The following is a 15479-nucleotide window of genomic DNA, read 5'->3' as shown; positions in this document are numbered from 1 at the left end:
CCCTTGCGAAGCACGGGTTACCTACTAGTTGTCAATACAACAACCCAAACAGCTAAATCAGCCGTTTTCACACCTATATTTCGCCGACACGACAAGACAGGACAGAATTTACTCTGTTGGAAATTATTAAAGGAAGCTGTGGCTTATAACTGCGCGAGGTCTACTGCTCACAGAACTACTAGTAATGATAAAAATAATTCAACCTCGAATAGAGCAGCGAAGAAAAAATAAACAAATAATCGGAGATACAAAAACCGAAACTTGAAAAATTTTGCTCAAAGCCTTTCCCTGTGATGACGCAACTATGTATGACGTCATGTGTATCATGTATGCACTACCGTTAGTGACCAGCCTTAGAAGAAAATTGTTACTGAGGCCCATAATTTACTTATTAAATATTGAATAAAAGATAAAAGAGTAAAGATAGAAAAATAAAAGATTACAGATTTATCAGTGACAGAATAATTACAGTCAGAATCAAACATGACAGAGGACACTTTTCTGTGATTGGTGTGTATGCCCCCGAAGATAGTACAGACCCATAGAAGAAAGAGGAGTCTGAAAGTTTCTACATACAGCTTCAGAAGGTAGTTGACAGCATTAACAAGAGAGATGATCTTCTGCTGTTGGGTGACCTGAATGGAAGAGTAGGAAATCAGCCTGTATCTAAGTGTGTTGGTACTTTTGGTGAAGATGTGGTTAACAGAAATGGAGAGAAACTTCGAAATTTCGTGTCCTACAATCAGTTGAAGATCACGAACACCTTCTTCAGGAAAAAGGACATCCATAAATTCACGTGGTCAGCAAGGGGAAGCAGGTCAATAATCGACTATATTATCATCAATCAGAAGTTAGCGAGACAAGTTAGAAATGTAAGGGTGTTTAGAGGCTCTGGCATACATTCTGATCATTTCTTAGCCCAGTCAATGAAGGTCCAAAAAAGCAATTTCGATCCGAAAATTAAATAAAAGCTGAATTTCCCACCATCGATAGAACCCTCCCAGAGGGTCATTCTCCCAAAAGTCCCAAGAAATCCCCTTGGAGCTTTTCCCCCCAACCCCCTAAAACATGAATAATGCAGGTAAACACGGGAAATTAATTATCTCTGTAACCATTAATCGGAGACAGTTCTTTTATATGCCATTCGATTCATAACATTATGGACTACAATATTAGTTATATACATTTTTTCAATAAAATAAACAATCTATGATAAAATAATATATATGTAAAAATTTAGGGGGTTTGTAATTTGATTTTTTTGTTTTCTTCGATTAACTTCAAAGCAAGTAGTTTTAAAGAAAACTGAGTCAAATAATTAATGTAGCTACTCTCATTGCAAATCCATTGGTGTATATTGTTACGTATTTGCGATTCTATTTGACGCCGTGGAAGGGGAAACAGACGACGCGGTACGGCGCGACTGACTCTCTTAGCCATAGTAAACAGCAAACAGGAAATCGATTATCTCTGTAACCATTAATCGGAAAAAAATCTATCATATGTCATTCGATTCGTTACATTAAGGACTACAATATTAGTCGTATTCATTTCCTCAATAAATCAAACAGTTTCAAACGGTTTTTCGATTCGATTTTTGTTTTCTCCGATCAACTTCGGCAAATAATCTTAAAGAAAATTAGACAAATAATTAATGGAGCAAGAACCACATTCATTGCAAATTCATTGATGTATATTGTTATGTATTTGCGATTCGATTTGATGCTGTGGAAGGGGAAACAGTCGACGCGGCACGGCGTGGCTGACTCTCTTCACCATAGTAAACAGTAAAATAGTAGGCCTACTGCTTTTCAATTTGCATCTTATTTACACCATGGCGCTCGAAACAATCAATTTTGTCTATTGTTTTGACATGCGATGAAACTAATTTTTTTCACATTTTAATTCTCTAAAATCATTTTGTATTTATATATGTGCTAAATCCTGCATTCTATGGCAGTCAAAGATATTGTTTGCAACCGATAAAATATTCATACTATTACATAATACAATACATATTGAAATATGTGTGTATGATCATAATTCTATGCTAAAATTTATCATAGGTTATTAATGTCAAAAACTGAGATAAATCATCGATTACAATAGTGTTAACAGTGGCAATTTCCTGAAAAATCATAGCGTGCAGTGTTTGCTGTTTTCTACAGTTAATATTCTCCAAGCCAGGTTGATAATATACCTACAGTTGAGCCAAATATATGACGGCTAAGACATCAAAAAATATATACATTAGGCTTGTTGAGTTGAAACTTTCTATGATTCTCTCTGTAAAGTAGCTTATCTTCCGTTCTTACTAGTTGGATCTACATTATCTAGACAGTCCAATCTGAAAATTCAGTAGATTCTAAAGATGAAAGCCATGCAAACATAAAAATTAAGCATGCATAAAAGGTAGGAAAATAATGAAAGTCAAATTCAAATCAAATCAAATTTTTTATTCTCACAGTTTACAAATAATACAGTACAGTTACAGTACATTTATATATACCCTTACGTTATGAGAGACTCACATGTAGGCAAAAGCCTGTGTTTGTGAGGGCCTGGCGTAATTCGCTGAATTTAAAAATCGATAAACTAAATTATGAAAATTGATATATTAAACTAAATTGAGAAAAATACAGATTGAAAAAAAGATATAAGTAAATGTTGATATTATAGGCAGAAAAACAAATAATTGGCTGCAGAAACAGCCAGTTATAATTAATGACTAAAAGTTAGTAAAACTAAAAGGTAGATACACTATAGCAATGCAATTAAATACTAAGTTATAAAGAATTTTCCAAACTTAGAATGAAAGATGGTGATGACGATGGACAATCCAATCAAAAACATGTAATACATAACAGTAAACTACACTGGCTACAAAAAAAATAAAATAATAATAATAAGCACTGTGGGACTTGGATTTCGAAGGACCACAGACAAGATCACCTAGTTCCACATTCCCTACCTATATACAGAGAGAAGCACGCGTTCAGACTCCTCCTGGTCACTTACAATTAACCACTTCTCAACAAGTCGCTTATACTGGCCTGATCTGTAATTTGAAAAGTTTTAAGATAGTCAGGTATGTTTCTAAGTATTATGTGTGACAGGTACTGAATATTAGTTGTTGAATATGTTTTATTTAATCTTGGAGTCTGTATATTGTTTATATGTTAAAATTTAGGGGTTTTTCGATTCGATTTTTGTTTTCTCCGATCAACTTCGGCAAATAATCTTAAAGAAAATTAGACAAATAATTAATGGAGCCACATTCATTGCAAATTCATTGATGTATATTGTTATGTATTTGCGATTCGATTTGATGCTGTGGAAGGGGAAACAGTCGACGCGGCACGGCGTGGCTGACTCTCTTCACCATAGTAAACAGTAAAATAGTAGGCCTACTGCTTTTCAATTTGCATCTTATTTACACCATGGCGCTCGAAACAATCAATTTTGTCTATTGTTTTGACATGCGATGAAACTAATTTTTCACATTTTAATTCTCTAAAATCATTTTGTATTTATATATGTGCTAAATCCTGCATTCTATGGCAGTCAAAGATATTGTTTGCAACCGATAAAATATTCATACTATTACATAATACAATACATATTTGAAATATGTGTGTATGATCATAATTCTATGCTAAAATTTATCATAGGTTATTAATGTCAAAAACTGAGATAAATCATCGATTACAATAGTGTTAACAGTGGCAATTTCCTGAAAAATCATAGCGTGCAGTGTTTGCTGTTTTCTACAGTTAATATTCTCCAAGCCAGGTTGATAATATACCTACAGTTGAGCCAAATATATGACGGCTAAGACATCAAAAAATGTATACTTTAGGCTTGTTGAGTTGAAACTTTCTATGATTCTCTCTGTAAAGTAGCTTATCTTCCGTTCTTACTAGTTGGACCTACATTATCTAGACAGTCCAATCTGAAAATTCAGTAGATTCTAAAGATGAAAGCCATGCAAACATAAAAATTAAGCATGCATAAAAGGTAGGAAAATAATGAAAGTCTTTCACATTTAAGCACAAAGTAGCCTACCGTATAAAATGAATTGAAAGATGATTCATCATCTTCTATCATTTTTGTTAACACATAGATTTTTCACCTCCACTCGCATCTTGTCATTCATAACACAAGGGCCTTAATGAGAACTTTATAAATGGAAGTAAAGCATGAGCAGAATCATACTGGCAGAAGCTTTTCTTGATGTCGATTAATGTTGATTGTTATTGATTTTGATTCGGGCACCAAAAGAATAGATCATTTTCTATTTGAAGCATTCAAATTAAATCTATTGAACATGATTTCTCATGACTTGGCATTCACAGATTTATTCGGGTGAAGCTATTTGAAAAATGTACCTGATTATCAATTTCATGGTTTTCATACCATTCTCGTTCATTGTGATCATTGAAGGGTTGAAATGATGAGTTATTAGTTCAAGTGAATTCTAGTACACAAGTATTTTGTGCTTATAATGGCCTCTTCTTTATTTTCTATCGATGTTTTGCTCCAGTGGAGAAAATTGAAAATGTTGGTTTTACATTTTATAAGCTTTATAAATAATATAAATTAACGGTAATATAAATTTGATAAGTCCAGTATTAAATTAATCTATATTGATTTTCATTGTATCGCTTTGTATCAATGTTACTTGCACTGTTTGCAATTCATCACTATTCTCTCAAGAATTAGTTTTTTTATGAATTTCATGATCTGGAAATTGGAATTCAAATGCCATTTGGATGACGTTCACATTCCACTGTTTTTTTTTACAATAATTGTTACGTTGAAAAGTGAGGCGATTCAATCTATTTGGAAGTAAAAGGAAATCACAGTGCGATTTGAACAGTGGATAGTAACTTTGAAATTCAGTTGCTCAATTCATTTCTGCTTGATACTATCATTTGTAATTTGAGTTGATCAGATATATGCATTGTATATAATGTTTATACTTCAGTTTGACTAATCTTCTATCACAGTCTCGCTTTTATTCATAAACATGAGATGAAGGAGTCGGACACTTAATATATCATGAAACTTCATTAAAAAACATCAATATCTGAAACTAGAGTTATGAAATTGTGATACCTCTGACTCGTATGGAGAAGGCACACTTCAAATTAATATAATAAATTCTGTGAGCTGACAACGAAATCCTGATTTTTATCATGAGCATGGTTAAATCAAGAGAATTATAATATTTTTTAGAGTATTGAAAAGTGAAAATCTAGATACAGCGCATGTCAAAACAATAGACAAAATTAATTGTTTCGAGCGCCATAGTGTAAAAATGAGATGCAATGTAGACAGCAATATTATTCTGTTCACTATGGTTAAGGGAGTCAGCCGCGTCGGCTGCTTCCCTTCCACAGCGTCAACTTGAATCGCAAATACATAACAATATACATCAATGGATTTGCAATGAATGTGGCTACAATAATTATTCGTGACATTTTTCTTTAAACTACTTGCTTCGGAGTTAATCTGAGAATACAAAAAAATCAAATCGAAAAACCCCTAAATTTTTACATATATAATATTTTATCAAGGAAGCTGTTCGATTTATTGAGGAAATGAATACGACTAATATTGTAGTCCTTAATTCAACGAATCGAATGACATATGATAGATTTTTTTCCGATTAATGGTTACAGAGATAATCGATTTCCTGTTTGCTGTTTACTATGGCTAAGAGAGTCAGTCGCGCCGTACCGCGTCGTCTGTTTCCCCTTCCACGGCGTCAAATAGAATCGCAAATACGTAACAATATACACCAATGGATTTGCAATGAGAGTAGCTACATTAATTATTTGACTCAGTTTTCTTTAAAACTACTTTCTTCGAAGTTAATCAAAGAAAACAAAAAAATCAAATTACAAACCTCCTAAATTTTTACATATATATTATTTTATCAAGAAAACTGTTTATTTTATTGAAAAAATGAATAGAACTTATATTGTAGTCCATAATGTGATGAATCGAATGGTATATAATAGAACTGTTTTCGATTAATGGTTACAAAGATAATTGATTTTCCGTGATTACCTGCATTTTTCAACTTTGAGGGTTGCTAGGGGTGAAAGCTCCAGGGGGATTTCTTGGGACTTTTGGGAGAATGGCCCTCTGGGAGGGTTCTATCGATGGTGAAAGATTCAGCTTTTATTTAATTTTCGGATCGAAAAAACCTTTATTGACTGGGCTATCTTGCTTGTAGGGAAAATTGATATATTAGCTCGATGGTACCATCATTCATCTACAAAAAGAATAATAAAAGAGGAAGAAATTTTCAAGGTGGGGCTGTTGCAAGATGAAAGTATTAGACAGCTGTATCAAAATCGATTACTCATTTATTTAACAACAACAGAAACAAAGGAAAATATAGATGATGAGTGGGAAAATCTGCAAAATGTCATAAAACAGGCTGCTACAGAAGCTCTTGGGACACGAAGAAAGCGTCAAAACCGAAAAGGGCTCAATGTTTGGAATGATGAGATCAGGGATGCCATAAATGAAAAGCAGAAAACCTTCAAGAACTGGCTTAGTCACCTAACAGAGGATAACAACAATATCTATAAGCGAGCAAGGAACCATGCTAAGAAAATTGTGAGGCAAGTTAATCAGCAGGCATGGGATGTCTTCATATCAAATGTGGAGCATGATTTACATGGTAGACAGGAATTTGCCTATAAGTTCATGAAGTCAGTGGGCAAAGAACGAAAGGAACGTGTCAAATTAGACTGTGTTTCAGAAGAAGATTGGATAAGGCACTATAAAAAACTTTGGTTTGATGAGACGTTGCCAGAAAAAGAAATTGTGAATTGTGCTGAATGCCATGTTGATGACATCACCCTTGATGCTGGCTGAACTGCTGCTGGCAATTAAACTGTCAAAAAACAGGAAAGCTTGTGGTCTTGATGGTGTAAATATGGAGAAATATGGAGGTATGTTTCTCTATTTAAGGCTGTTGACATTGTACAATATGTGTTGGAAAACCCATAGAATACCTGCGGCATGGGCAAGCTCAAAAGTTGTGTCATTATACAAGAAAAACGACAGAACACAACCTGAGAATTACCGTGGAATAAGTCTCCTAAACAACTTCTACAAGTTGTATGCTGATATTCTAAACAGACGTTTACGGGTAATTGCAGAAAACCTGATAGGGGAAGAACAGATGGGATTTCGCAGAGGACGCTCTTGTATGGATGCGGTATTTACCCTGAAACAGATCATAGAGAAGAATCGGGAATACAATTGTGAAACTCATATGGCCTTTATCGATTGGCAGAAGGCATTCGACAATGTTTTAAGATCAAAGTTATTGAATATAATGCTTCAAAAAGGCTACCCCAAACATCTGGTTGCTGCAATTGAGGGTGCATACACCAATACAGATATTACAATTATGTTCGGCAATAATAAGAAGACAAACCAAATTAGGATAAATAAAGGAGTACGGCAAGGCTGTCCAATGTCCCCGACTTTGTTTAATATATATACAGACGAGATTCTTCATATTTGGAATCGATATGTGGACTCAGGCATTAAGCTCAGCAATACTGTACACATAAACTCTTTACTATATGCAGACGATACTGTAATTATGTTCAACACAGAAGACCAACTTCAATATGCACTTTTCATGTTAAATAGGACTTTGGCATGATAATCGCACCACAAAAATCCAAGGTCATGGCGTTTAAAGGAAAGTGGCCAGTTAGATCCAAGATAGTGCTTGAGAACCAAATTTTGGAACAAGTTAAATGCTTCAATTACTTGGGATGCCGTATCTCATTTGACAGAGAAGATGATGTAAGTGAGAAATTGACAAAATTCAGTGCTGTGTGTGGTACAATACGTAGAACAATAGGGAAGAAAACAAGACAAGCCACTCAGATGAAGTTCTACAGACTGTACCAATAATAGCTTATGGAAGCGAAGCCTGGGTGTCAATGAAAAAAAAAACTGAGTCACGTATCCAAGCAGCCGAAATTAGGTTCCTTCGAGCAGTCAAAGGTTACACCAAGTTGGATTACATAAGAAACGAAGTAATAAGAACCGAACTAGACTGTAGAGTCTTGATTGCAAATATTGAAGAAAAGTAGGGAAGACTGGTCCAGCCATCTACTTCGTATGCCAGCAAATAGACTTCCAATTCAAGCTAGGCACTACAAACCCGATGGGAGAAGAGGCGTCGGACGACCGATGAAGAAATGGATGCCGGAACAGGCCAACAGAGCCTAATCCTTGAATGACGATGATGATGATGAATATTGAATATATTGATAATAGGATAGAAGAATGTTTTTTTTTATAGTTACTCATTAAAATTTTAGCCATTTTTCACACGTAGTATTTACGTATATTATTGTCGTTTAGCGCGTGTATGCTATAGTCGATTACGGGTGCTGAGTCTGCTCTCATCAGACCAAAACTTGTTCAATTACAGCTCTGTTGGTGCAGTTTAGGTGCAATGATTTAAATTTTGGCACCACTATACTTACTTTGGATTATAATTGAATGCATTACTGACTCAGTGGTATATTAAGAAGTTGGAATGGTACAATTTTTGTTCTGATGTGAGTCATCGACTAACTCAAACGAATGTACCATACGTAAATACTACGTGTCTAAAGTGGCTGAAATTTTCATGAGTTACAATCAAAATATGACCAAAAAGATACATGAGAACATGTTTACGAAGATTGTCTTCTTGGCTAGAAAGGAATCTTCTAAACTACCCTCGTATAGTAGAATATTTATGTAGTCAATTTAGTTTTATAGTTATTACTATAATAATTATTCATAATATTATCACATTTGAGCTTTTTGTTGATAGATATATTATTTTAATTATAAATTTCCGGTCACTGGTTTTAAGTATCGATCGAGCAGTCGTAGCGAGCAGAGGTACTTTTTTAGTGATAGTAGTTGGAATAGTGTATGCAATAGTAAAGTGCTGAGTTCGGTGTTTTGATTGTTGTGCGCGAGTTCAGTGCCCTGCGCTGAAAAAAACAGTTCAGTGCTGAATTATCATATAGTCCGGCTATAGAAGTACAATTTACTTCAATATATAATATACGTTTAATATTATATATTATATTATAATTATATATTGAAGAGGAATGTGAGGAATGTCGACTCCCAAAAGACTGCTGACCTTCCTACGGCCAGAGTTCGAAGAGGAGGAGGAGGAGGAAACAAATGACGACACAATGATGAGTCAACTTACACCGGCTAAGAGAGTTGAACCAGCGTCAATGACTGTCAACGACTGGAACTGTCAACAGTTCCCCGGAATCGTTTCTAAAAACGAACCAACTGAAAACTGCAACGAGCAGTTTTTGCACAACGCATGGAAAGAATTCACATGCCAAAAAAATTATGAGAGAGGAAAAATGAATAAGCTGGAAAAGGAGTTGGAGAAAGCACGGACGGAGATCAATCAGATGAAAGAGGTGTTTCGTCAGCATCTTCAACGACACGGAAGCTCCAATCATCAGCTTCAGGTGCAATGCAACCTGCATCTTCTAGAAATAACAATAAAAGTTATTCACCACCCAACTGGGAGGAAGAAGAGAAAATTGTAGCATCAGAGACTGCATGGATTCTCCCTAAGCAAAAGAAGAGAAAAATCCGTGACTCACCAGAAAAAAATGAGGCCTGCTACTGAGTCTACAAGTATGAAACCGACAGAAAAGAAAAACAAGCCACCACCAGTCATATTAAGCAATGCTCAAGAGTATTCTAAAATTAAAAAGGCATTGAAATCAAAAAATCTCAATTTCAGTGCCAACATGATGAACAACAACCAGCTAAAATTGAATGTTGAAACTGAACAAGAATACAGAGATTTAACTAAGATGTTGAATGAAGCTAAATATGAATGGCACACGTACGAAAAAAAACAAACTCGTCCAATTCGTGTCATGGCTAAAGAGCTTCATCCATCATGCGATCCAGAGGATCTGGATATAAAGAACGATCTTCTAGACAGAGGCTTTCAAATAATCAGTGCTGTCAACAAAAAAGTGGAGAAGGATGGAAAAGAACAGTTTACCAGACTTCTAATGTTCATGTTAACATTCAAGAGTACAGAAGATACAAAAAAAATATATATATAAAATTAAACATATTTGCTATATGAAAGTGAAAATTGAATCAATTAGAAGCAATAAAATGATTCCGCAATGTAAACGTTGTCAGCCGTTTGGTCATACTCAGGCATACTGTCAACATGAACCTGTGTGTGTAAAGTTTGCTGGAAAACACTGGACTATTTCATGTACCAAGGCTAAAGAAACTCAAGCCAGATGTTTCAATGTGCTGAGGCTCAATGTGTGGTTTTCGCCATTAATTTTCTCTTGGAATTCTGTATCGAAATCATGTATCATTTAAAAAAATGAGAAATTTGGATTCATAGGATGAAGCGAAAGAGTAATTTTTCATTTCAAATAGGATCACCAATGAAACATCCTGTCAGATTATACTTGTAAAAGACATATTTAGCCGTTTTCATAATTTTCACCAACTCTGTATAATTAAACGTTGCGGGTTTCAAAGATTACAATAGTACTGTAAGTTCTTGAGCGAGTTCTCCAACCCAGAGGGTCACTAGTTCAAGTTATTCAATTTGAGAACACAGTCGATGCAGGGTTGTTGTCTTATTGACTATATTCAGTCATATGGGCTTCCATGAAAAGGTTACAACTTGGCAACGCTGATATTTTGCCAAGTCTTTACTTCAGTTCCCATCCCAGTTGAAGGTGCTTTCCAAAACTTTCCGAGATAACTATTTATTTTACTGATCTTGCAAGCAAGTGTTAGAAATTAGGAGGCTCAAATACAATGTGCCTAACTGATACTAATCCATAAGGATACTGTCATACTGAAGCTCAAACTTTAAACTTCTTATCCTCTCTGCTTTCATGTACAATGCTTGAGCATCAAGCAATTAGATATGCTGTCAGATAAGTGATCATTGCAACAGCTAATTATTATTCTTTATTATTTATTAAGCGTATGACAGATACACAACATATAAAGCTCATGAGTGTATAATAAATATTAAACTGCTCATTGATATTGTACAATTAGAATTCAGAACTATACTTCACCAAGTTTTAGTAAAACGTTCAGATTTGAACCACGAATTCACCTAAATAAATATGAAGAGAAAACTCGTATCGAGTTATCTTTTGAAGAATAGTTGAACTTGTTCAACAGCTTGTTGTGCAAGTCATAAGGCCGTAAATACCATACGCATCAATGTGAGTTGAAGAAATATATATTTATAACTATAGTGAAGTTTGAATGTTGTGGTGTGGTGAATGTTGCAGGTGCTGATGGATCACATGGAAGAGCAGAACGCGGACGGGTTCACTGAGGCGGTCAAGGACTACGACTCGATATCGCGACTCGACCAATGGTACACCACCATCCTACTGCGCATCAAGAAACAGGTCAACGACAACCCCGACCTGCGTTGAATGCTCCATTTCAAAGCTCCATCAAACACTAAAATATTGATAATAATGTTAATAATACTGCAGCGTGGCAAGGGGGGGCGAATAACTAACGGAACTCGATAATTATAATATTGTTGCATTTTAGTTACACTGATTCCAGCAGGCAGTGCGCTAGTGTCGTCTATTGTAGTTGTTGACTTTTTTAGCGTCGGTATAATCTTGCATTTCAAATCAGATGCACGTTTTAATATTAAACACCCTTTTATAAACAAGCTCTCCATCATTAACGGTACCACAGTAAGAGGTATGTATTATAAATTCCAATTAGTTTACACAAAATATTACTCAAGTCTTGCCTACTAATCGCTATATTAATTATACAATCGATAATTTTGAAACGTCTGTACTGTAACTATGATTATTCACTGTAAATTATTGAAGAAAAATGTTGTTGCACCAAGTGATTGTTTTACACACCCCCTAAGAAGTAGAATTATATTCTATTATCAACCAATGTATTTTACTTTGTACAATATTTTATTGTGCTGATTTTCAACTAATTGATCTGAAATTGTTTTTTTTTTTTTCAAGTATAATTGAGGAAAACATATTAAATGGTGACCTGACCTGTCGTATGAATATTTGGAACTATTTAAAAACGTGTTCAGGTGACAGTAGGATGTAACCATACTAGACAAACATAGAATAAATGGATTGCTTGTAATAAGATAGTAAACTACTTATGTTGGTCTTAATCCTAAACTATTCCGAGAACTGTCTCATTCAAGACTAAAGATGTCTTAGCTTAGGTTAAGTGATTGGTTCACTAAAGCGTGCTTTGCTAAGCTCACCTTTAAATTCGTTTATAATTAGACCCCCAGTCTTGAATTGAACTAGGAGTTGTCACCATGATGTCACCTTATGTATATTATAAATACTGTAAGGGTTGATGCGCCTTCTTCATTATTTCACTTCCTTGGTAAGGGCTACTCGTATTCACGTAAAGATTGAAAAATAAAAGTACCCCTTTTCCAACTTTATTTTATTTCTCACGACAGGTTTCGACTTATAATGTATTTTTAAGTGAGTGCAAGATTGAGTGCTTGACTCTCTTAAAAATGACATTATAAATCGAAGCATTTTGTGAGAATTAAAATTAATTTGAAAAAAGGGTACTTTGATTTTAATTTTTACGTGAATACGAGTAGCCCTTAACAAGGAAGTGCATAATGAAGAAGGCGTATCAACCCTTACAGTATTTATAATATACACAAGGTGACATAATATGGTGACAACTCCTAGTACAATTCAAGACTGGGGGACTTCAAGGGATTGTGTTAATTTCAAATACTCTATACGAATATCTTCTAAAATATCACCTCACTACTACTGAGAAAATTGACTAGTATGTGCACATTGTACACTGTACACACGAGTCCAGTAAACTGCGTGTTGGTGCTAATCGATTGTGCACATGCTTGTCAATCCCAATCTAATTGCATAAAAAATGTCAATATTGGACTAGTGTAGGCCTATGCACATCCTAATGTCTAACACGTTTTGCAACTTCTAAATATTTATGTTATAGGCCACGGAACTTATAATTATATAATATATTGTTACCATAACTTTATGAAGTTACAGTAATAACTACAGTCTGTAGAGATTCATATTTTCAATTTCGATGCCGTTTTATTTTTACTATTGAATATAGCCTACAATGTGATTATGAAACTCCAATTCTTGATAAGTAAGCTAAATTGAATTAGGTCGTCTGAAACAATATATAAATTATCATTTTCATGTAAAACTTAATGCTTTGTTAATTATATTATTCCTATGTGTTTGGTTGACACTTGGAAATTGTTCTATGACTGAATTTTTAATAATGGGATTTATTTAAAGCTTTGTTGATTGAATTAGTTTTTGTTAATCAAAAGGGGTTCAAGTACTCGTAGTTATTGAGATGAAAAATATTGTAGCTTAGCGCTTATGTAAGTCAGCAGTTTTTCTATACATCGAATAAAGTTTTGTCGACTAAAGTAATAGTACATGAAATGACTATTGTCGACTTCCGTTATGTCCATTCCAGTTTAGCAGAAATTTTGATGTATGCCTTAATAAAAAATTAGTAATTGATAAAAATTTAGTCACGACTAAAATATTATATTCTTGATCACTAACGTAGAGAATTATAAAATCCTATAAGTTCAGAGCTGCAGGAATAATATTATTGAATTCAACTAGCTTACTCACTATATATACTCGCAATCATCAATAAACTTGTGAAGTATAATTTTATTATCCCGGATGAAATCAAACACCATGAATAATAGAATTACTGTCAAATTCAAGTTGGAGTCCTAGGAGTGCATTTCGCATTTTAAGTAGTTGAGGTATTTAAGACACCATACCTTTATAAGTATGTGATGTTAGTTTATAATTATTGTTTCATGTAAATGTTTTCATCCATAGTTGACAATAATTGACTGATTTTGTTATTTCAGTAATAATTGTAGGTTACAAATTTATGATCATGTAAATATGCCCTATCCTGTTGCCTACTCATATTTCGGGGACCTAAATAGTTATATTATTATTTCGATCTGGTTTCTAAACAATAAAATCGGAGTCAAAACCCGATTCATCCAGATCAGATATTACCATTGCAAAAAAAGTTTTGTAGGAAGCCAAATCGCTCTTATATTCAGAATTTCTATGAACTTGATTTTCCACTATTCTTCAATGTGGAATAATAATTATGTCAATTCATTCTTGAATATTTAGAATAATTCAAGAATGATTCTAGGAATCTCATCTTCGCCTTCTATCGGCCATGGTGGAATAATATTCTTCCATGAAAAAATCAATGTACTTATTCACACTTTCCAATAGTAGAATTATTCCATCATGGGTGTATGATCGATCCCTCTAGTTTAACCACTCCTATTCAAACAGAAGTTCTATTAGAACACAAATCTAACTTCTATCAAAACAGAAGTTCTGAAAATTTGAGTCACAAATCTATACATATAAGTGTGTGGATCATCGTAACGATTACCACAATTATAACCATGATGTTGTAAAGAACGCATAAGAGAAGTAAAGAATGTATAACATGAGTAAAGAATTCCTGAGATGAGTAAAGAATGCATTCATCCTCTATTAAGAAGTAATCCAATGTCATAGACCTAATTCCCAAATATCATCGACAACAAACCCAATTTCAACTCAAGTTACTAAACTATGTCTATTGTAACTCTTATCTTTAAAATTCGACACCAAATCTCATCATAGCAATAAGCTCTGAATTTTATTTGGAATTCACTTTCAATTGAAATTTTTGTCTACTTTTTAGTTGAATTTTTATTTGCTTATGTAAAAAAATATATATGATTTTTTATTATTCATTGTAAATAATTTATTTTATTTAGAATTGTTATTTTCAAATTGTAAATAATGATACTGAAATAGTAGGTATATTTGTTTTTCTTTATAATTATAATTATGGCTCTTATTAATTATATTAAAGTCATTGTTTTAGTCGGTGTTCACATTTTTTAAGATATCCCTGACATTAACCTCTCATCAAATCTAGTTCCTGTAGGATAATTTAATAAAATTAAAAATGTTTTTTAATAGTTTTAAATCTGATATTTTGCAAGGGACAGGGTATGATAACATTTCAATATAATATACAATGTGCGCCAGAGAAACTTACTTATTTGAAAGGTCAATTAAAACAAAAGTACTTTACATATTATTGTTTCAATCTTTTTTATATAAGAATACAATATCTCAATTTTTTTCCATGCAGTCTTGAAAATGACATCAGACCAATGGCGACCCCCATTGCGCATTCACTGATAAAGTCGATTTCTGAAATTTCGTTGCAGTACCTATATCAATCGGTATGTTGGCAACAGTGTCGCGAATGATGTTCTTCAGGTGTGCTATGGTCCGTGGTCGATCGACATAAAC

At 33.8% G+C, this 15479-nt stretch overlaps 1 protein-coding gene across 1 annotated transcript in view; it reads left to right on the top strand.

Annotated features, from left to right (window-relative positions):
- Positions 1-15256, top strand: part of LOC111050939 (alpha-soluble NSF attachment protein) — a 35323-nt gene extending 20067 nt beyond the window's left edge. The window contains exon 5 of the mRNA XM_039432330.1: positions 11370-15256. Within this exon, the coding sequence (XP_039288264.1) occupies positions 11370-11519 (150 nt within the window). The 3' untranslated portion in view covers positions 11520-15256. The remainder of the gene's footprint in view (positions 1-11369) is intronic.
- Positions 15257-15479: the final 223 nt, after the last annotated feature.

The sequence above is a fragment of the Nilaparvata lugens genome, chromosome 7 (assembly GCF_014356525.2).
Source record: "Nilaparvata lugens isolate BPH chromosome 7, ASM1435652v1, whole genome shotgun sequence".
Classification (NCBI taxonomy): domain Eukaryota; kingdom Metazoa; phylum Arthropoda; class Insecta; order Hemiptera; family Delphacidae; genus Nilaparvata; species Nilaparvata lugens.
Note: the sequence above shows the minus strand (reverse complement) of the source record. Positions and strands in the feature narration are given on the sequence as shown.